The 24,535-nt window shown below is 43.2% G+C and overlaps 1 protein-coding gene across 2 annotated transcripts in view; it reads right to left on the bottom strand.

Annotated features, from left to right (window-relative positions):
* Positions 1–14,044, bottom strand: part of LOC147897900 (K-stimulated pyrophosphate-energized sodium pump protein) — a 29,383-nt gene extending 15,339 nt beyond the window's left edge. For both annotated transcript variants that reach the window (XM_087380251.1, XM_087380252.1), the window contains exons 1-3: positions 13,702–14,044; positions 10,176–10,260; positions 9,883–10,088 (exon numbers count right to left, since the gene is read on the bottom strand). In XM_087380251.1, coding sequence (XP_087236377.1) covers positions 9,883–10,088; positions 10,176–10,260; positions 13,702–13,779 — 369 coding nt within the window. In that variant the 5' untranslated portion in view covers positions 13,780–14,044. The remainder of the gene's footprint in view (positions 1–9,882; positions 10,089–10,175; positions 10,261–13,701) is intronic.
* Between the last annotated feature and the right edge of the window lie 10,491 nt (positions 14,045–24,535).

A 24,535-nucleotide genomic window follows, 5' to 3' on the forward strand; every position in this document is an offset into this window, starting at 1 on the left:
AATTCAGCAAAAGGATAGCCAGGATGTGGATCAGTATCTGATAGAGTTTGGTAGACTGTGGAGTCTATGGTGTGAGGCTTTAATTCCTGAAGTACCCCCGCAAATGATAAAGAGAGACCGGTTTGTGGCTGGTCTGGAGCCTTCACTCCGTCTGAAGGTGGAGATGAAGAATATTGATAGTTTTGAGGATGCAGTCAGAGTGGCTAGAGAGAAAGAATGGAAGGTCAAGAGACTGAGGCAGCTTGGTATGCAAGAGGAGCCTAAAACCCTGGTCAGTAGGCCAGAAATGATTAAGGCATATGCAGAGAGAGAGCCGGTGTCTATTCCTATGCAGGATGATTCCCTGAAAAAGGAATTGCATGAAGCTGTGGAGCTGATGAAAACATTCAGCCTAAATTGGGTAGAGATTGCAGGAAGAAGCAGAGGTCAAAATAACAGCGGAGACGCTATGGATGGAGGAGAAGGAAGTTCAGCTGGTGCAAGGAGAGTACCAGATTATGTAATGAGCTGTCGACTGGAATTGGAAGAGGAACTTGAGGAGACAGTCACAGATGAAGAGATAGATTTTTTGAGTGAGACAGAGGAAGAGAGCATCTCATCAGAGGAAGAAAGTCAGTTGTCTTCACTGTTGAAGAAGCCGGATGTCGATGATGTAAGGGAGCTGGATATCATTACACTTATGAGTGGAGGCTTGTCAGTTGCTATGGAGGAGGGTGTTGCTCAGCTAGTTCTGTGTGAGGTGGTAGAAGAGAGCCCGAGAGAAGGGGTTGCTACCATAGATGGCAGAAATGTTGAGAGCCCATTAAAGGCAGCTAAGGATAAGTCTGTGTGTGTAGATGATGATCATGCTCCAGTGTTGTGTGGTGATGATGTGCATATGATGGCTGAATGCAATCAGTTTGTGGTTGACACTGTGATTGTGCATACTGAAGAAGCTGAGATTTCAGGTTCAGCAAATGAGGAAGAGAGGTGTGAAATTAGTAGTGAAGATGAGAGCTCAATCATGTGTGACAGTGATGAAACTGATGTGGCTATTACTGATAAAGTAAAAGACCTACAAACAGCAAGTGTTGATTGTGTGCATGCAAATTGTGATGAGTATGATGAGGTTAAGATTCAGTGTTTACAAGATGATGGTGATTCAGAGGATGAGATGGATTGTGTTCTTGATGATGCACTGGATGATATGTTAGCATTGATCTCTTCAAAAGAGAATGAAAACACCAGTATGCATGTTGAGCTAGATGGCAGTGATAGTGTGATTGATGATCAGCTGGATGCTTTGCTTGATGATACCCTTGTGGATTTTGCATGTGTGGTTGCTGATGATAAGATGTGTGTTTCTTATCATGCCCAAGAGAATGAGTCAGATGTTAGTGAGGACAGAATGCCTGTAAGATCTGTGTGTGAGGTTGTAACCTCAAAAGATGTGGCTGATGTGAAGCTGAGAAAGACTCATGATACAAGTGTGACGGCTGATAGCCAGTGGAGTTGTGTAATATCTTGGCAAGATAAGATATGGGATCCTGGAGGCTTATATGGAAGTAGCTGGTGGCTACATCAAATTGGTGTGTTGTTGATTCCATTTGATCCAGGAGGATGGTGGATTATGCATATCTGGCAGTGGAGGGTTCAAGGTTATCCTTTTGATCCGGGAGGAGAAAAGCAGAGGCATAGAGCACAAGCTTGCTTTGTTTTTGATCCACGTGGTTTGTTAATCTTTTTTCTTTAGCTGCTGGACATGAATGTCACAGCAGAAGAGTAGGGGTTGCTAGAGATGTGTGGATAAAAAAGGAAAAATATTTTTCACTTGTAGCATGTTGCTGGGTGAGTGTATAGCTATGTACATAGCTAGTTGGTTGTGGAAATGAGCAGTGGACACCCTCATGACGGACTCCACATTAATGATATACTTTTGAGATGGAAGACGCTTCTACAGGGACTCTGGGAGATAATGAAGTGCAGTGAAGGGGCACCAAGCATGGCCAGAGTGTGATGGGGTTTTGTTGTGGGATGACATACGCCTTTCATGGTTGTCCCGAGTTCTCTCTATATGAGGGCATGAACTAAATGCTAAGTGTTGGTGGCATGCGAGTGAGTGAGTGCCTAACTAGAACCATATGGGCATTAAGAGCTTTGGTATAGTTAGAAGGATTGGGAGAGTGGTAAAAAGCATGGAATGACGTGGCTATAGTAAAAAAGGTATCCATGCAGGTGGCTACGTGACGACGAGGCGAGGAGGTTCTGGAGGGCGAGGTGGCGACTGCAAGTAGCATTGCTACGAGGAGAAGAAGAACGGTGAAGGACTAGCAGGGTGGTAGGCACGGACCTCGTGTTAAAGTGAGGACTGTGTGAGCTTTGAAAGGAGGAGCTGCTGCTTGTTGAAGGGAGTCGCAACTGCAAGGTGGGAGATTCCTGGAGGAGAAGCATCGCCAATATACGTGCTGGAGAACAGGAGAAGCAGAGAGCTTCTAAGATAGGAGGGGATCTCGATTATGGATTGCTGGGGACTTCACGTGGCTGGAAGGTGAGCTCAGAGGCTGCGGGAGAAGTCGACTGTGGCTGGTGTGGGGAGCTTCTAGTGTTTGTGTGTGCTTCGTGACCAGGGGTGAAGCCACGAGATAGTATGAACGCGTGAAGGCTTGCAGTAGATACACGACAAGCAGCTGCAGTCCCTCATACCTGCATGTGGTCTATCGTTTGATAGTGGGAGGTCCATGCAAAATTGACGAACAGGTTTGGCCTGTTTTATGTACAAGAGAAGCCGGAGGTCGGTGTGCTCGGTGGAGGATGGGAGGTTCGTGAGCTCTGGAGCAAGGAAGAGGGTAGCTGTGGCGATGCGATTGCAGACTACAGAGTCTGGAGGGAAGCCAAGAATGTGCGTGGGGGAAGGAGCTGCTGCTTGGGTGAAGGATTCGTGACGAGAGGGGATCTTTGAGGAGAGGAGGGACGTGGGCTTGCAGTCTGGAAGGAGGAAGCACAGGAGAAGAAGCTGAGGAAAAGGGAGGACGGCGTCGATATTAAGCTGGGAGGACTTTGCGAGCTCAGAGGCAGTGGGGGTCGTTTGGTTCTGAAAGCTGGGGATCTGATGGTGGCAGGAAGCTTCGGAAGTTGGCTAGAAACATGACAGCGCAAAAGAAGGAGGGAGCTTCTGAGATGAAGAAGGAGCGGTGAAGGTCCGTTGTTACTTTGGAGGGAGCTTCTCGATTTGGATAGGCGTCGCTACTACACAGGAGGAGTCCCTTGGATAAATGAAGGCTGGTGGAGAGTTCGTGGGCTGTGGCGAATCTATATGCACAGGCATTGGAACTGGTCGAGGTCAGCATATGCAAACACGAGGTGACCACTTAAGCTAATAGGATGATGAAAAACTGGCTTGCTAGCCAAGACGTCAAAGAGCCTTGTTTTCATGTCTTTGAGCAGTTCGGGATGGGCTAGTTAGTCGTCAAGTGAACACACAATTGCTTCAAAGCTGAGTGCAGAGAGGCTTTTGGTTAAGCGGGTGCTTTATGAAGAGTAACAGAAGTGCCGGGTGTTGACAATGGTCACGTACATGAAGGGTTGTTGCTCTTGTTGTGAGGTGCAGAAACTTGGCCCTAGGTGTCACTACTATATAAGGAGGATAAAGAGTGAGCACGAGAATAGCCATGAGGTAGCTATTATAGATTGAAGGCAGAGATGAGCAAGAGATGGCGGGCTGCATCATTTCGAATGGTTGTGATGATCTATGGGAAAGATGGAACAAGATTTCTAACTGAGGCCACTTTGTGGGTGGTTGCCCGATGAGTTGTGGGATTGGATGCAATAAGAGTCTGAATGCTTTGTGAGCTTGAGCTGAGTCATCAGTAGGAGCTTGTGTTGGGCTGTGTAGTCCATTGGGTTTTTGTTTGAGGTTGTCTGGCTTCTGAAAAAAGTGTAGCCAGAGTGTGAGTTGTATCAGAAGATATGTGAAGAGCAATAATGTTGAATGAATTCCTTTGGCCTTGTGATAGTGTTGTTCGGGTGTTTTGAACGTGGATGAGAGTGGCTGTGAAGGCGGGTTAGGCTCTACTCTTTTTGTCCATCCATCGCTGGAAAAAGATATCCGTAACCGACGCAACTTTGCAAGCCTTCCATAACCTACAACGATAGGCCACAATAGCTTCAGTAATGAAATCGCAGCATGGAATGATCCATTCTTGGTCATCACCAATGCCATTAATGTAGCCATCGAAGCAGTCTTACAACAAGAAAAAAGACCCGTCGCATACTACACCAAAAAGCTTAACCCTACCGAAAAGAATTACTCAGTCTACTCAACGTTATCTAGGCATTCAAACACTGGTAGTCGTTCTTTTATGGACCGACCTTCACAATCAAGACAGGCCACCAACATGCAACGGTTAATGATAATGTAATGCACAGCGAGACCTTCTTTAAACCTTTGTGCGACACATATGCGTATGCACCATAATAGAGAGAGTGTGTGATTAGGGTTAGAGAGAGAATGTAGACACTAGATTGGGTCCTTGTACCCATTGAGAGCCCCCCCTTCCCAAATGGGGAAGAATTTACTTTATATCTTGGAGAACTGCAAAAGAATACAAGTGATACTCCTTCAGCGAGCGCAGGATGCAACTCTAAGGATGACTGTTCGATACGGACAGCTGACCCACAAATGCCCGAGAAGCAACCCAAATCTCGACCAAGGCCATGCTGCCCACATGGAAGATGTGGACCACTGTGCAATGCTATTGAAGAGGCTTGTGCCGTCCCTGGGCATGCAATGGAGCTGCGTAAGTGTGAGAGATGAAGGGAAGACGAAAATCTGAGCCATGGGACTGCTGAACTGATTGCTCTCTTGCAGGGAACTCCTAGAAGGGCTGAGGGCTGCACCGGGCTGGAGAACTGGAGGCTTTTACTGGGGAAATAAGGGCAGGGGTGAGCCCAACGAGCCAGCCAACCAGCCGACTGGCTGGTCGGCCTGTTTGGGGCTGGTTGGCTCACCTCCCCACATAGGGAGGGTCACAAGACAGCCTATAAAGGCAGCCCTTCCCCAGCCCATTCTACCTTGATGGGAGCTCACTTGGTCCAGCCCTTTGGGGGCCCTTCTTTGAGACCTAGACCTATCTAGAACCCTAAGATGGAAACACTAACCAAATGTTCTCCAGTGGGTACTAGTGAACAAGGACTTGATTTCTGACTTGACCTATGGCTGAGAGACTAACCTACGTAGCTAGTGCCCGACTATCCCTGGACAAGGGCTCACAATGGGGTCACGACATACGGCAAAATATAAGAACTATTTGCACTTTGTCAATGAAGCCAATTGTCACCTTGCACCCAAGTGAAGGGGTGCATGTGACATTCCCCCCTTAACTTGGCGGTAATTGAAGCAGCTATACGGGGTACACCCAATGCTTTAAGAATAGGTATCGTTCAATATGTCTAACTCTAACGGAAGGTACTACTCCCACTTGGACTGCACATCATGACAATACGATCTTAGTACATTAAAAGCCAATTGATTGTATACCTTTGATTGCTTGTGGGTTTGCGGAGGAAATGCGTTGGACATCTAGAGCTTGGTGCCAAAGTTTTCGAACAGAGCCCTCAATAAATGTTAGGTGAATTTGGAATTTCTATCCGTTGTAATCGTTTGTGGCAATCCACCAATTGGGTACTTAATACTTGATAAATAAGCAGGCTACATCTTCTGCACTAGTTGTTTCCTTGCATGGAATAAGCATACAAAATTTACTAAAATGTTGAACAATGGTTAGACAATGCGTATTTCGCGTACCTACAGATGCGGGAAGGGGTCCCACAAAATGCATCGTGATGTCCGGGAAAGGATTTTCGGGGTTGGTAAGGGCTGAAGCAATCCTGCCGCCTTCTGATGGACACTTTTACCTTTTCAAAGATTTGGCATCTTTGCACATAGCTATATACATCCTTCCGCATTTTAGGCCAATAAAAATATCGTTCTAGCTTCTCCAATGTACTATTGATGCCACGATAGCGACTTGTGAGGGCGTCATGGGTGTCATGGAGTAAAGCCTGCCGCTTTTCTTTGAGCACACAAAGTCTTTCCTTATAGAATAACCATCCGCCTTGAACTGGGTGCAAGAGTTAAGGCAAACTGATATTGAGTGCCAAAGTCTGTGGAGTCCACTGTGTTTTCATAGAGTCAAGGTCCTTCCCTTTAATCTCTAATGCAGTGGCCTTTTCTATGTCTAAATGAAGGCTTTCTTCTTAAAAGCGTCGGAGATGGGGTTATTCTTGCCAGGGACATACTCAATCATGTCCCGGAATTGCTAGAAGATTTGACTTCATCGGGATTGCCGATCGCTCCACTGAGAGTTGGGCATGGTTTGCAACCACTTTAAGCAGCAAGAATTACTCACTCACAAATATCACAAAAAATATTTAAACCACAATCTAACAAGGAGGCACTCATACATGAGAAAACTTGTCAGACACGCTTCACAAGGATGCTCACCTATTCAAAGCTAATTGCAAATGCTTTCCAAGGCAAGCCAAGCCACTAGTGAGCTCAGTATAAAGATTTTGATTCAAGGATTCAAAAATCATCAAAGCTGACCGATTAACCTCTAATTTCTGCATTGCATAAGTTGTTGGAACCCCTAGATACAAAATCATTCGCATGAATTTGACGTAGGTAAGCAAATAGTGGGCTAACCTAAAGCCAGTGATAGACATGCTTCTTACAAAAATTTTGTGTAGAGCATTGGTCATAGGTGGGTGCTAATTGGCTTCCAGGTCGTTACTCTCAATATCGACGAAGGGCATTGAGGTACCTTTTCAATGCACTGCGGCCTAACAAAAAGCTTAGACCACAGCAACCGAATCAAGAATTCCCATCACCCCACTTGATTTTCAAATCACCAAGTCTTATCTTTCCTAAATGATAGTGGTATTACTCCAGCAACATCATATCTTATCATGGGCTTATCCTTTATACAAGATGTCAGCCGAAAAATCCCTCCTTTTTAATACCCTATCAGAGTCATGAATTGCTTGGTATCTTTCATAAAATGAACGTCCATGTGCTTACAACTTACAAGATTCTTCATGCCTTTTCATCTTACATTTCCTGCAATTGTGAGGGCGTTGGAGGTCAGCATCTCCTGATGTACCATGGTTAGGTTAGCTCACGAGTGAGTGCGCATGCCCTCTATGAGGGTAGTGAAGAGTAGGGCAGAGGCCAGACCTGCCTATGTGATGGCCACACCTGGGGGTTATCAGTACGGGCCTGTGAGGCACAGTTCAGCCCATGGCTCAGAGCCCGATGAAGTGTGTTGGCAGGCTGCCTAGGTGTGCTGCATGGCGGTGATAAGGAAAAAAAAGAAAAGACAACCAGGAATTATGTACCTCACCACGTCAGATAGCTGAGACTTCATAGGGATCAGCTGCAATGTGGGCTCGTAGATGATGAGCTTATGAACCAGGTTCCAGAGCATGTGTCTTTGTATTAGGCACCGAGACAAACCCCCACAAAAACTGACTGAACATGGATCACACAGACTCAAAGAGAGCCAAAAGACTACACAGCCCGAAACAGATAAACTTAAAACTGAACTTCCCCCCAAAACTCAGAGAACAGTCAACCTCAGAATACTATGAACCCACAGCCCACACTCCTAAGCTTCCATCAAGGATAACAGCACGTAACTCTCCCCAAAGCTGCAGTCAACGACCCAAGAGTGAAAGGGACTGGCAAATCAGGTCGCATCAACCATCTCTGCATTACAAATCCACTTCCAGCGTATGTATTCTTCTCCTGCCCACAGAGTACTCCACGCTCATACTTCACGTCGCCAACAGTCCTTCAAATGATTTAAACCAGCCCATACATTCCTCGTATCAGCTCACGTTGCAAACGACGATGGTCCTGCCTGTAAGGTAGCCTTGCTCAGCCAACTACGAACAGATCACTATCTCTGGAGATCTTCAGCGCCAAGGTCTCCTCAGTATCACCGGGCACTTGCTTGGCCAAAGCCTCCCTGCTGTCAGCCTTAAAGCGAACGTGTACCCCGAATAACAGTCAGCCCATGCTCTCAGATTTCATGGAGCTCACAGACTCAATCGCCCAAGATCCTCTCCTTCAACCGCACTATCAACACACGGCCAAAATTCTACAGGACTTCAGTAAGTGCCACTTACACCACCGAGCTCATCATCACCAGGCACCTAGTGTCCATTTGTGCCAAGCATGCAGTCGGAAAATCCCATCCCATCACGTACATAGGCCTTTTTTTGATGGGCGCTTAGCCTTCCGCTTTCATCTACGAGACCCCTAGTTACGTGCATCGCTTCCTCTTTTCTTTAGAGATTCTAGATTTCTCTACACGTGATTGATCGCAATCCAGACGCTCTACATTCCTTGCTACGTAGCCACCTTTGCATGAGCAGGATGCCTTCCCAATCAGTCCAGCCACCTCAGCCTAATTTGCCACCTCATCAGTGACATTTTACCACTCTCCCATTTAAAAAATGCAAATATTCCCCCAAGGCACATTAAATGCACATTTTGGACCTTTAGTCACGCAATTCCCACACACATTGCTAGCACATTAAAGCTTGCATGCACCCCTGTACACACACATGAAAAGCCCCTTGACGTGGGCACCAAAACATATCAAATTCCGGTAACATGCAAGTGCACATTGACCCAGGAAAATAAAATTAAAAAACCCTTCATGACTTGATTTACATGACCCCAAAAACATTTCACTTGACCACACACTGGACACCCTTGGTCTAGAGGTCTGGTACAACCACATTGCATTTCATCATCTCCCATGAAGTCCCTGCAAAACATACTTTATTGTCTCAAAAAACTATACATTAGTCCATCATGCTTGTGATAGAAAAATCCACAAATGCCAAAAGCCCACACCTACCCTAGATGTGTACAACTATGTGCCTACCCACAGCTATATATAGTGCTCAAAAACTTGATACAGATTTTGTCCTATCAGCGGGTATTCCTAGGAGGAGGCGCAGTCCACATCAAGGCTGTTAAGGGCAATTGCAGGCGTGCTTGCTGTCGAGTGGCAGCCCCTGTTGAGGCGCCATGGTCAGGCCAGTGTGGTGGGCTTGTGTGGCCACCTTTTGGTGCTGCAGATCTGCCCCTACCAGGCCATTTATAGGCAGAGGTGGGCCGACCTGCTGGTCAGCCACCTAGGCTGCCTGGCAGCTGTTGAGGGAGGGGGCTGTGTATCCAGCTGTTCATAGGGCAGATCAAGGTGGCCCATATAGGGCAGGGGGTAGGGGGGGGGGGGGTCGGCCAAAAGAAGCATGCCAGTCGGCCCATATGGGGCTGCTGGTCGGCCTGCTGTACCAAACGACTGGGGGGGGGGGGGGCGAGTATAAAGGGTGCCTCCTCACTTGTTGCATAATCTCAGAGTTGCATCTCACAGTGCAGGTTTTCCCCAGCAGTTCAGGGGGGTTTTCCTGAGGTCACTCGCAGTCTCTCTTCTTTCTCTCTCTCCATTCAGTTCAGTTTGTGTGGTTTTGTTTACTCTCTCCTTTTCTGTTCATTTTCCACTGCACTTCTCACAGAGGGATCATTTCACATGAGAACATTGAACGAGTCATGAATTGAATATTTTTCTCTTGTATAGCAATTTGTCTGACCTTGTTTCATGCAAACAATTGTACTCATCACCACCATACCTTGGAAACCCAACCAGTAAAATAGTAATGTCATTCCATTACTGGGTATTTTTTGGAAGAAGCAGGCTACAAACAGAATAGGTGCCCCTAACATTCAAAAAATCATATTAATTAATTAGTTAGGGGAGGGGGGGAAAGGGGAGTGGTATATGATGGCAAAATATTTAGGCATGTTATGTAAAAGAAGGAGAAGGCACCTACCCATTGGTGGAAAAGGAGTGCAAATATTTGTGAAGCGAATGATTGGCTCCATAGCTGCACAAATAGCGGTAAAATAGCTTTCCCATCGTCGGGCACCTGCGCATAATGCTCTGCAAGCACTTCATAGAAGCATAAGGAAGGCCTGTTGCTGTCGATTTCTGCACCTGTAGTCCCAGTCTTGTTGTTCTCGAAACCATATAGAAGTTCTGTTTATTTTTGGGAAGAAAAATAGCTGTCAAGCAATATCGATCGTTTTAGAAATAATCAAAGAGCAAGTAAGCTGCATGTCGAACCTTGAGCACGTGCATCAACCTCTAAAGCAACATCTGTAAATAGCTGGTATAAAAGTTCTGCTCTTTGTGATGGAGTGGCAAGTGCCTGCAAACCAACAAAGCAAATTTCAAACACATAAAGCTTCTATCCCTCAATATGTTTCTTGAAAAAGCCAAGGGCCAATAAGTCAGGTGTGATGTTCAATCTTGATAATGGACCAGGTTCCATGGTCCACTCTTGAAATGACACCAGAAACCTTGCGATGATGTTTTCCCACTCTTTTGGTTGTCTCAATATAGCTTGCACTATAAGTTACAAAGTTCCAACAGTTGTCGTGGGAAATTCAAAGGAACTGTACTACATGGGGCATCCACAGGTATATTTCACATACACAGTGACACCTTGTGGTTGCTCAATGCCTCCTTCAAGGAAAACAAATAATCTGAGAGACAAACAAAGAATCTGAGAGACGCACATGCCCTGGATACACCTTCATAAGACTAGAATATATCCAATCTTACAAATTGTAAGTTTTGATAGAACAAGCAAAAGAACAAAGAAAGTAGGGAGTTTGTAAGCAACTTTAGACAAAATTATGAGAAAATGAGAAGGATTTTTTTTAAAACAAAACTTAGTAAGCAAAGCTATGCTTATATTCACATCAGTACCACCATCCCTGGGAGACAACTTCCCTATAGAATGTGCTATCTCAATCTAAAGCACTCTTCCTTGCCTTGTCACTCTTTGAATAGCCAATTATACATTTTGATTAACACCACCAGGTAAAGTCAATTATACATTTTGATTAACAACACCTGGTAAAGCCGACCAAAAGACACTTCTAGCATAAACTAGCCATGTATAGCACCTGAAGAAGCTTTTATTTTATGATAAATGAGGCCACGAGGATGGAGATAAAGACAAACCTTCACACATGATTAGCAAAAACAAAAGACTCATCAAACAAAGAGAGTGAGTTTGTTGACAATATTATTTCGAGCAAAATATAACTAGACATACAGTATAGGGACTTGTTAGAGGATCATTTTGGTGATGCTTCTTAACGTGAAGTATAGCACCCTTCACCCTCCATTTCACGAGAATAAATTACTCGCACTACTAGAACTAGCCAGTTTTGCCCTCTCACTCCTGCCTCTCCCTGCCCTGAAACCCCTCTTCAACATACATTTCAGTGACTTGTGATAGCATTAAGGGAGAGGAGACTCTTGGGGCAGCAGCTCAACTTGAGTACAGAACCTACAAGTGACCCTCAAGCTCAGTTGCACTGCCACAGAGTCAGCCAAAAGCAGACTTACCCAAGTTCTTCCCTCATTCCCCCCTGACTTGTGCACCTTTTCCCATTCCAACTAGTATTCCCCTGTAGTTCCTACCATTGAAATCCTTTCTAGAACCCTCTTTTCGCAAACAATGTTCTCAAAATTCCTTCTGTACTATCCTCTTCAACTCCCTCCCAAGATCACTAAACCCAGACTAGGCCCAACAAATCCACCCTTTTAAGCCCATGAAATAGGACCCATTAAAAGGGAACCCCATTCATGCTAATTAACCTTCATCCATGCCTGTACAAAAGAAAGCCTAAGGCCAGCCCTTTTCTTCCATTCATAATGCACTACGGAAGCCTATATAGGCAAAATGAAAATCTATACGCTTGTCCTAGAAATTGAGCTACCAAATGAAAATCTAAAGTCTTAGTGTGAAGTACCAGGATGACAACAGTACCGATGACTTATAACTGCATTGCCTGTAAGTTAGGCCAATGAGAGAGAACATAAAGCAAAAGAGAAGATTCAAGGTGTGATTTTTGGGACGTATCCCTTGCTATAATGATGTTAAATGTTCTCAAGAACAATCGTTCCATCTTTAAATATACCTTTGTAAGACTAGAATAAGTCCAATCATACAAATTTAGATTTTATGTTGTTCTAAAGATCAAAAATCTACACAGAAAATGAAAGAGAAGAAAAAAGAGGTAAACAAAAACTTTTAAGAAAAACAAAAGGAAGACATACTTAGCAAGCAAAGCAACACTTATGTCGTCATCAGTGCCCAAGCATAAGCAGCTATACTGGGTTTCTAAAGACCCGCGGAATCTCTTGGGCAAACCCAGTGCTTACTAAAATACCTCAAATAAACAGAAGAGAAAGAAAACAAGAAATAAAGAAGAAAGGAAGCAGGTGACTAAGCAAAAACAAGCAAGTCAAGAAATAAAAAACAAAATCTTCCAAAAAACTGGAATATCGCTCTCTCACTCTCACTCTTATTTAAAACGTAAAAAGCTAAATGGTCCTTTACACTTATGTATTGTTTCCTACAAAGAGTCAAAAATACATTTCTAACTTAGAAAGCACAAGCATACTCAAACAAACTCTCTTTTGAAACGAAAAGAAAAACGGGCTATTCAGCTCCCCGCTTTTTGTTTTCAGCTTATGTTCAATCATTCTAAACATACCTAAGGCCAATACACCATAGATAAAATACTTCATATCTAAGATTGTGCGTACTTTTTTCATTATTTTCCTTGGATTATACCTCTTGTGTAATAGTAAAGTGATCAAATTACTACATTGAGTGATAAAAGACTCCTTAGTTGTACAAAGGCAGGAAAATCTATGGAATTGGGAAGAAATAACTCCATATTTTGCCAAATCAAAAATGTTTTGAGTCAATGTGAGGCATTTTTATAATGTGTAAACCACTATATTCAGGTTGATCACGTTTATCGTATATATCAACCTCTAATCCTATGGTAGATTGAGAAATTCTAAGATCTAAGAAAACACAAGAATCCCCTCTTGAAGTGCAATTCAGTTCACAACAGTCACGAGGATAGATTCCTTCTCCAAAAGCACTGGCGTCTTTGTACATAAAGTCTTGAAAGTTGGGAACATCTGGTACAAATAAATCATCTATAAAACGCCTAACTTGGCTAAGCTTATGTAAGATGATAGGTTCCGTCGTTAAAAACAGCTTTCAGCAGAAGAATGCCATTTCATCATATAGCAATATATCCTCTTTGTACAAAGTCGATACAACGCCACAAATGAAAAGAAAGTGCCCTTGAATAAAACACCAAGCTCGCAAGATATAAATGCGAGATGGAGCTGGTACGGGCTGACACTTGCTTCTTCATGAAGCGATCGGCTGAAGACTACGGGACTGCAGTCTTTGTATGTTAGCAGGCTACAGCCATAACATAAACGTCCATCAATCACAAGGGTCCACACTCTTGCAGAGCGCGTGCAAAGAGATGCGAAACAACTTATATAAATTAAAGTTCTTGATGTTACGGAAAACAACCACGGCAATGAATGATAAAGAACTTAAGTTGTTAAAGCAGGATGCAAGCAATTGAAGGCTCCAATGAGTGCTACAACAGGAAGATAAACAAACACAGTGTAAATCAGTTTGCAGTCCGCGATCCGTTTGAACAAACAGGAACTATTCCTTTGGGAGGTTAAAGAACGATAATTTATAGCCTATAAGACAAAAAACTTAGTGCAGGCGGTTTCAGCAAGCCGATCCTACCTTCTGCAATTTACGCTGCACTTCGAGAGTGAGGCCGGCGAGGTAGGCGGAAGGAGCGAGCGGGAAGCGCTTGGGCATGGTGGAAGAGCGGGGCAGCAAGGCGGCATGATGAAGGTCAGGAAGGGGCAGAGGGAGCTAGAAACGCCATGAGAGACCTGGGGAGGAAGCGGGAAACAGAGCGATGGATGGAAGGGGAGAAGAGGAAGGATTTGATGGTTGGATTGAGAGGGAATGTGTAGCTCTCTGCATCTGTCAACGACGGAAAGATTGCCAATCTTCTTCAACAATCCACAATGAAGAAGAAGACGATGGCGTGTTGTTGTTGTTGTTGTTATTGTTGTGTTTCATCACTATTTCATCCGTGTTTAAGACTATCCACACTCCACCCCACACGTGTGCCCATCCACCAATCGTGTGGAAGCGTTTTTATTACAGGCGCCACATGTGTTCTTCCTGACAAAGCTGCTGTATGGGATCTGATCACATACGCCACTCTCCATAGAATATGGTCTACACGATATGAGGCCTCGGTGAATGGCGTTGTGGTGTCATCTATTCCATGTAAACAGGTTGTTGTGGACATAGGTGTCCATGTTAGTTGGTTAGTGGCTTGCTGGCCAGAGGTCAATGTTAGAGCTCGGCTCCAGAACCTGTTGTATGAGATGTCGTAGGTGGAATGTTGTATGAGATGTTTTTTGGATTTCACTAAGTAATATAAGAGAAGACCACTTTCAATAAAAAGACTCATTTGAGATTTCACATTGTCTCTAGCAGCGATGGCAACGACAGCCCAGCTCGTAGGGCATTCGCCCCACTGGAACTGGCTGCCCAAGTTCGCACCCTCCAAGATGACTCCTTGCTACCTTGGCAGTGCAAGAGAGGAGGGGTGGAGGAGGTGGGGCGGGACGGGGTTGAACTATACTATATGACATTAGGCTTAAGTTTATGCAAAATAGTGTAAAACAACATGATGATTTCTCCAAAGATACATGGAAAATAGTGTAAAACAACATGATACTATACTATATGACATTAGGCTTAAGTTTATGGAAACTAATGTAAAACAACATGATACTATACTATATGACATTTTATGGTTGAACTATACTATATGACATTAGGTTTAAGTTTATGGAAAATAGTGTAAAACAACATGATACTTTCTCCAAATATAAATCGTTGGGATCCTCCCTACTTGAAAAGAGATATCATTCCTAAAGTTCCACAAGTGCATCAAAACTCTGAGGACTTGAAGCATTTGGTAAATGAGGTCATTTTGCCCTCCCTTATCAACGAGCAAGGCTATCTTCCACTTCAGCTTCATCCCAATATTCAAACTACTCAATTGTTTTTCTAGACCTAAACAAAACTCTTTTGACAATAAAAGAGGTGCATGTGTGTTCCTCTAAACCCTTGATCTTTCTTCAAATCCCTTTTCCTTGAGCAATCTAGGCAATAATACGATCATAATCCTTATTGTGTCAAAATGAGTTGTCACCATATTTGACACTTTTCCAAGGAAGGGCCTTAGACAAAATACATTGGTTAAGAACATGTTCCCAAACCATCTAACCTACCCACATTAACCCCCTATAGTGCATCTTGCACTATTCCCTAGTGTGGATGTATTCCCTAGTGTGGATGTATGTGTTGGTGTAGGTGATTGTTTTCATTTTTTTAATAAAATCCATGCGCATAGATCACCTCATCATCTTGAATGCTAGCAGGAAAGTTAAGCGTGCTTGTTCTTTTGTGTCTTACAAGAGGGCTTTGTCTCGTGCATGGTAGCATTGAAATGTAAAAAACCCTCACACTACACAAAGCTTAGGAAAGTTTGATAAAAATAGAAGCAAAAGGTGCACCAGACCCATTCTTGCCCAACACTGAAAGAAGTGCAAGACACTAGAAAGCTTCACCGCTCCACTCTCTCTTCGAGTTATGTGCTATCATGTTACGTCAACTATAATACCGTGTGACCACAGTATAAGGCGCGAAGCTAGAGGGCTTGACAGCACTTGCATTAATAGGGCCTAAAGGGCTTAGATCTAGGGTCACGCCTAGGTCTAGGCATTTATGAGGCGGTGCATAAGGAGACCTAGAGAGGAGTCCCTTGTGGGACATGTGGCACCAAAGTTGGAGGCCAAGTGGCAAGTGCTGGGCTAGGAGGGAGGATTCTAGAGGGAGCCAAAAAAAGAAAGGAGTTTTAGGGGGCTCCAAGAGAAGGGAATCCGTGGTCGGGTGGACTATGACAGTAGAAGCCCTCGAGGTTTGAGGACCCGCAACATATCACTTGAGAGGTCCCCAACATTCTATGTTGGGGACCCATTCTTGCCCAGCATTGAAAGAAGTCACACTAGAAAGCCTCTTCACCTCTCTGCTCTCTCTTCCAAGCTAGGTGCTAGCACTTGAGAGGTCCCCAATGTGAGAGATCACTTTGTCTAGGCTTGATAATGTCTAAAGAAGAAGAAAGTCATCTTTGCATAGAGCAAGGATTTGTGGTGAATGACATTGAAATTTGGCATAAGAGGACTGGGCGGCACATTAACTTACAAAAGTTGAAGAATATGCAGGCAAGGATTGTAGTTATCGACCAACATAGTTTATGCATGGTTGAAAAACCACATTTGTAGTGCATATCAATTTGGGAAGCAAGCAAGGATTCCATTTCAATTTGTGCATGATTGAAAAACCACATTTGTAGTGAATATCAATTTGGGAAGCAAGCAAGGATTCCATTTCCCAATCATGGGAGGAATAGTACAAAGCCATTGGAAATTATCCATACAATTATTTGAGGACCAACAGAAACCCCAAGTATAAATGGAAGCAAGTACTACATACTGTTCATTGATGACTACAACAGGAGGACTTGGGCTACTTCTTGCATGCGAAGAGTGATGCTCTTCATACCTTTATGCTATTTAAGATGATGGTGGAAGTAGTATGGATGTCATAAATGCTTGCAATTCAATAGTGGTGGTGAGTATACATCACATGCATTAAGGCATACTTGCAATAGCATGGAATCAGGAGGCAGTGGACATGTCAGTATACCTCACAGCAAAATCCAATTGCAAAAAGAAAGAATTGAAGCATTGCAAAAGCTACACGTGCCATGCCAGATTACTATTGGGTAGAGGCTATGGCAATGATAGTCTATATTATGAATAGGACCAGCATCCATTCATGATATGCCGCCAGAGGAGAGGACCTCAAGAGTGAAGCTAGATTTGATACACTTGAAGGTGTTTAGTTGTATTGCATATATGGATGTTCCTTATGAGAAGAGGACAACGTTGGAGCCAAAAGCAGCAAAGTGCATTTTCCTTGGCTATGCCATGGACAAAATACTTATAAGTGCTATAATCAAGTGACAAAGAAGGTTGTTATAAGTATATATGTCATCTTTGATGAGATGGGAATTTGGTATTTTTAGAAGGATGTTGATGTTGAGGACATTGATAGATGTATGTTTAGAAGGATGCTAATGTTGAGGACATTGATAGATATAGTGGAGAGGATCATGAAGAAAGAAACAAATTGGAAAGCTCAAGGGAGAGAACCTCGGCACATAGGAGCTTCATAGAGATGTGCCAAGTATGCAAAATACAAGATATGACTCATCCAGTTTGAAAAGCCTTGATAAAATAATTGGGAATACCATCAGTGAAGACACCTAGTGCAAGAGGTGCACAAGAGAATTATGTACCACCACATGTACATAGACAAGAGGTGCATACAAATCCTCCACTTAGGAGATTAGAGAGGGTGAAATACCTTGTGGATACGTTGATGCATAATAGGTATGTAACGGTGCATTATGCATATATCATGTTGGTCATTAAGCATGAGAAGCCAACATGCTCCAAGGAAGCATTTGGAAAGGAAAGTTGAGAGAAAGAAATTGACAAAGATATGGATGCATTAAGTGCTAACAAGACATGGGAACATTTGTCACGACGGGAAGTGAAGAATTTGATTGGCAGCAAATGGCTGCATAAGGCGAAATGCAAAGCTTATGGTAGAATTGAAAGAAAAAATTATAGACTGTGGGTCAAGGGATATGCACAAACATATGGGTTGGATTATGAGGAAACTTTTCGCCATGTTGCTAATTGCAATAGTTAGAATGATGATTGCGATGCTGTATCAAAAGGATGGGAGTTATGGTAGATGGATGTCAACAATTGACTTCTTGAATGGGGAGAGTAAGAAGAGGTATACATGGAGAAGCCAAAAGGATATGTGCATCCAGATTATTCAAATTATGTGTCCAGATTGAAAAAAGTGCTCTATGGCTTGAAGCACGCACCAAGAGGTTGGATGGGACAGGATAAGCAAGTTCTTGTTGAGCATTGGGTTTTAAAAAAGCAAGGTACATCATTTAATTTATGTGAAGAAGACATATGTTGGCTTGGTGGTCATTGTCATCTATGTTGATTACCTTATTATCATGGGAAGTGATGTCTCACATATTGCACATTGAAGGAAAGCTTGAGGCACATGAACTTGACATGATTTTGGTGAGATAAGCTACTTCTTGGGCAAAGAAATCCTAGAAACACTTGAAGGGATTTGGATTATGCAAAGGCATATGGTTTGGACATGTTAGAAAAGTATGGTACGAGTGCATGTAAACCAATTGACGCACCATTGGAGCAAAGTGTAAAGTTGAGGGCTGATTTTGGAGAAGAGATACATGATGCTACTATGTATTGGAAGATGGTTGGAAGCCTCATTTACATGATGGTTACGAGGCCAGACTTAAACTATGTAGTTTGTCTTGTTAGCCAGTTTTTGCAAAAGCCAAGAAAGCCACATTTGGATGTAGTATGAAGGATACTACGGTATGTGAAAGCCACTATATAGTATGGGCTATTCTATGAGTTTGGAAAAGATATTGAGCTGTTGGGATATATAGATGTAGGTTGGGTAGGATGTTCATATTATCGTTGATCTACAAGTGGTATGATGTTGGAAGTGGTATGGTAAGAAGCACTTCACTGTGGAAGCTGGATATAAAGGAGTAGCAATGGATGCACGTGATGTGGTTTGGTTGGAAACATTGATGGATGACTTAGGTTAGAAGTTGGAAGGTACAATCACAATGTGTTGTGAAATTATGAGCAGTATCCAACTAGCAAACACTCTAGTCTATCACATATGAACAAAGCATATTGAGGTGCATCATCACTTTGCTAGGCAAAGATGATTGCAAGACAAATAGAATTGGTGTATGTGAGGATGTATGAGCAAGTAGCAAGCATCATGACTAATGAATTGGGCAGAGAGTTGGGATACTTTAGAAGAAAAGTTTGGTGTGAAGAAATTCAAAATGAGCTCAAGGGGGAGAGTTGAAAGATGTGTAAGCTCGAAAGGGAGTGTTGAAAAAGAAGAGCATGCAAGCATGACCCACAAAATCAAATGATATGTGGATGAGATAGAGAAGGAGTGGAAGCTAGGAGTGTAGCATTTTGACACACACATCACATGTATCAATGTGGTGTGGAACAAACCTATCACCATGAACAATATTTTAGGTAGGACACTTATGTCATTAATGTTGTAGGAAGATCAGTAGTGTGTGCTCTAGTTTGTGTGTGTGGGAGTCTGTACAAGAAAGAACATGAATGAAATGGAAGTAGGAGTCCCATTTTGCATTTTGATCTTTTTTTTCTAGGTTGAGTCCACCTCTACGTGGGGCAATGGCTTCCCTTCAAAGGGTGACATGTATGAAAGGCCAAGTTGTTGACTTTGGTCTTCATTGTTGGATGCACAAGTTTGGAATACAAGCTCCCTCTTCTCTTCTAAGAGTGTTTTTGGGTGTTCTCTTGTTTCCTTTGTAGCGCCTTTGTGTTTGCCACTCCATCCCCATTAATTCTCCCCTTCTCCTCCCCTTCTCCCTCTCTTCTCCCATCTCCCTTTTCTCTCTTTCTCTCATGGAAACACATTGCAACAATCTGGGAGCCGCTTGACTAACACTTGCGGATGGCTCGTGCTTTACATTGTGCTCACAAGGAGTAGCTTGGAGTGAAGGCTCCATCATCATTCCTTCAAGATCCCCATGACACATGAGTCATTGTCGAGACTGCACACCTAATTACATGGGGCAACTAGATTGGAGGACCATGGTTGAAATGCTAGTTTGAAAACCACCACAGGCTACTAATAATTTCCAAAAGTGATTAGAATAGCTAGAAGAATGCTGGACTCACATCTTAATACTGCCAATCAATACTTATTTTCTTATTTGTTCTTCTGATCTTTTGATATCATGCCCATACATACAACTTTTGTGAGTTTAAACTCCAAAGAGTCTCACTAGTGCTAGCTAATGTTTTCTTTTTGGGTGAAATTTCATAAATATGGCACCCCCAAGGAAGCTTGGACAAATTATGTCCACTTGAAAATTTTTTGATAATATTAGCATTGGAAAATGAGATGGAGTGTCAATGGGGATCAAGGCAAGAGGAGTAAGGGGTCCTTGGAAGGGACGTTTAGAGCATAGCCATACACATCTACCTAGGGTACGCCTTAACCTTGTCTTAAATTTTAACCTCCTATGTCCATTATAGTCCTGAAAGACTTCATCTCGATAATAGATAGAGGATGGAGAGGTAATTCAATCATGTATATTGACGTAAAAAACACATATTAACAAATAAATCTAACGTCAAGTCCATTATAGTCCTGAAAGTTTTCATCTCGATAATGGGTAGAGGATGGAGTACCATGTATACTCTAGTTAAAAACACACAACAAATAAATCTATGATTTTGGCTTTTAAACATATGTCAAAATCCAACTCAAGTGTAGATATGTTAAAATGCTTCAATTTGAGCTGCTACTATCACGATTGATTTAGTGTGGAAATATAAGTTAGGTAAGTGCAAATGGAGGGGATCAAAATCCTTCTCAGAGGATGCCTCTCTATATAGATCCATATGGCTTTCAAAATTAGGCACTTAAGGAAGGGATGCCACCAATAATAGTCACGAAAAAGATGGAAAAAAACTCCATTCTTGTGGAATTCATCTAAATGGTGGATATCTAGGATGCTGTTAGAGGTGCGTGAATGCCATTGGATGAGATTTCATAGATATCAACTTTCAAGTACAGAAAGTTGACTTATGCAGTTAGTCTTGGATAGGGTTGGCCTATAAGTACTATTGTGAACACAATAATAACCTGGTTGGTTTTGTATCTATCAAGAAAAAATCGCTGCACAATTGTATTGCAAATAACTTGCAATAAAGGGAGGACTCACGTGTAGTTTATCTAGCTAAAAGTGTTTGGGGACCTTATGCCACTCACAATAGTGTTTCTATATGGATGCATAGAGTAACATGGGTATGGAAATTTATGCCCTTTGCCAAGCTTAATTTCCTTTTACGGAGGATTTTTTTGGGTAAGCTTCCTCTTCGCATGAGGCTGGCAAAGTGGAATCGAAAAGTGACTCTACTTTGTCCCTTGTGTACAATTAACAAAGAAACCACTTTTATTATTTCTTGGGATTGCATTGAGGTCCGTTTATATGGAGAAAAGTGGAGAAGTAGTTTGACGTTGCCTTACTACGTGTGCAAATAACCTGGAAATTGGTGGTGCTTGGTGATAGTGTTAACCAATTGGTTAACAATATGCCACTACTAGTTAGTGATGTGATTTGATGGACAATGTCAAGTCAGTAGAGCCAAGATTGTCTTGAAGCTAGATGGGCCCAAGAGGATGGTAAAAGAATGAGAAGAGAGAGTAATATAAAGAGATTAGGGTTGGTAAAAGAATGGGCCCAAGAGGATGGTAAAAGAATGAGAAGAGAGAGTGGTATAAAGAGATTAGGGTTGGCCCCTCCCTTCGAAAGGTGACTTGTATAAAAGGCCAAATCGTTGACTTTGGTCTTCATTGTTGTAAGCACAAGTTTGGAATACAAGCTCCCTCTTCTCTTTCAAGAGTGTCTTTGGGTGTGTTTCCCTTGTAGTGCCTTTGTGTTTGCCACTCCATTCCCCTTCACTCTCCTCTTCCCTTCTCCTTTTCCCTCTCTTCTCCCCTCTCTTCTCCCCTCTTCCCCTTCCCTCTCCTCTCGTGAAAACACATTACAACAATCTAGGAGTCGCTTGAGTGACACATGCAGGCGGCTCGTGATTTGCATTGCTCTCACAAGGAGTAGCTTGGAGTGGACGCTCCATCGACATTCCTTCAAGATCCCCATGACACGTGAGTCACCATTGAGACTACACATCTTTGATGCCACTGTCGAGGAGTTCAAGGTGTGCTTTTGCATTGCACTTGCCTTTGTTTCAACTTGGATCGTTGTAGAAGAGGAATGAGCGAAGAAGTGTGTGTTTGGACAAAAAAAGAAGCTGTCATTTTCTATTGGAAAGCATTTTGGATCATTGGAAGCTTGCTTTTTATGTTTTTTAGTGTTTTGAGTTGGTAGGAAGAGAGTTTGGAAGATTGCTAAGGAGTGTATGGTGTCAAAACTCACAAAAAACAACCAAGAATGATGAATCATACTGAAAATCGAAGTGGTTTTGAGTGTTGATAGTCACCTCTTTAAGAAATCTCTCATTTTGAATATAAATGTTGCTTTCTTTCTTGTTTTTTGTATCGACTAGGTAGATTAGGTAGTTTGGCATTCCCCCATCACAAAAAAACATGAACAGAAACTCCAAATTTGTCAAGAATCATCAAAAACTAGTCAGCGACACTGTGCGTTCCTATCCCCATGGGTTGTCACCTTAGCGCTATCCCCATGACGCGCTATCCCGCTAGTCAAACTTGTGTTAACCCATTAGCTTAGCCCTATCCCCATGACCTGACATGTCAGTTTACATAACCATCAATTAATTATTGTCAATTAGCTATCCTACCGTTCAAACAAGCATTGATCTGGCGTCGTAGCTCTATCCCGCTGACCTGCTATCCCCACAAGTCATTGCCATAAGGCTATCCCATCGATTGTTTCCTTAGCTTTATCCCCATGGGTCTATCCCACCAATCAAACATGTGTTGACTCATTGCTTTAACTCTATCCCGTTGGCCGTTGCCTTAACTCTATCCCGCCGACTTGATATCCCCACAGGTCATTTCCATAGCTCTATCCCCATGGGTCATCGCCATAGCCCTATCCACACAACCGTAGGGATAGCTCTGGGAACACAAAAATCAAGAAAAAGCACATGAAAATTGGGACCTCGAGCATCAAGAAATGATGAATTTTGTTGCCCCTTGACCCCGCATTGAGGCGGACTCAATTTTGAATTGGGGCCTCAATTTTGCCAACAATGAACACATGATCTGGAGATCAGGAAGAGTCCTACAAGCTCACCCTGAGTCTAAAGGCAATGCCTCAAATACCATCTTGTCGACTTCCATACCTAGCTTAGCATCCTCAGGGTTAGCAAGCTCAAAAGTCGATTCTCAATCATTGCAAGAACCACCACTAGGTGAATTATCTAGCTCGGAAGAGTCCTTGAGTCAAGACAAAGACATGGGTGAACCCTTTAATGTTAGAGCCTTAGTGGCTCTGAACTCCATCCCCGATGATCCCCACTCTCCTACCCCATCTACAATAGTAGCTAGAGTAAGGGAAACCTTTTCCAACATCATGGGAAGGTTTGGATTGACAGACCCAGCTGACCTGCTAAACCCATTTGCTCCGTAGACTAGAGCACCAGAAGAGCCTCAAGTGTTGGCCCAACCACTGATGTCAGAAGAAATACTTAGGGAACCAAGTCCCACAATACCTAATGGAAATCAACCCCCATCGTACCAATTCTTTGATGATAGGCAATCATATGGGGATGGATTCGGACCCACATTCTCACAAGGGTCCCAAATGCTAGAGCAAAGGGGGCAGAGGAGTAACCTTGAAGGCCCACAATTAAGACCCTCCACCTCAGAAGCCCCTATGATGCCTCCTTGGCAATAAAACATGGGGGATATTCCCTACCCAACAAGTGCCTCTTATAGGCCTATGCCTATAGGGAGCATACCACTCCCTAGAGGACCTCCAATCCCACCCGTCAGGCCCAACCCAACCCAAGTCACAATGCAAATGCCTATTGGGCCTGTATTGGGCCTGGATCCTCCCATCCCAACCTCATGCCATCAAATCAATGGAACCCTTCATCAGGACCACCAATGTACGGGACAAGGCCCGCCATTCCACAACCTTCTCTTGTATTGCAAACGGTCCTTATGGACGAAGCTATGAGAATCCTAGTGCAAGCACTAGGAAGGAGGGCCACTGCTCCACCACCAATGTTTCTAGAAAGGGATACCAACCCCTCAAGGAGAAAGCCTGTCACAATCTCCAAGCTAATCACCAAGTTTGTAGGAGAAGGAGACCCAATCTCCCAAGTTGAGAGATTTGAACAAATCTGTGAGAACTTTGGTGATATTGGGGATCTAGACAAGGTCAATGCTTTTAGCTTGAGTCTTGATGGCAAGGTTGGACGATGGTTTAGAGACGTAAACCCTAAGGAGAAAATAAATTGAGACACATTGCATAAATCTTTCATCGTGGGTTTTGCCCCTAGTGGTCCCAAGTGGAGCCCAATTAACCAGCTTTATGAGGTGAAGTAGAAGGACAATGAAAAGAATATATTGTTAGGATTAAACATCTGAACTCATGATGTGAACCCCACAAGAGGATGAGTGATGTACAGCTTCTGCCATTCTTCCTCATAGGGCTACGAGATGCTAAGCTGCATGATCATCTGTTTGCTATGAATCCCACACCGTTTGAGCCATGCAGCAAGATGACGATATGCTTAGGGGATAACATGAGGGAGAAGCCCCAATAGGATAAATCCTTAGGTTCCTCTGATATGTT

The sequence above is a fragment of the Dipteris shenzhenensis genome, chromosome 10 (genome assembly GCF_047967505.1).
Source record: "Dipteris shenzhenensis isolate YYH24624 ecotype China chromosome 10, Dip_SZ_1.0, whole genome shotgun sequence".
Classification (NCBI taxonomy): Eukaryota; Viridiplantae; Streptophyta; class Polypodiopsida; order Gleicheniales; family Dipteridaceae; genus Dipteris; species Dipteris shenzhenensis.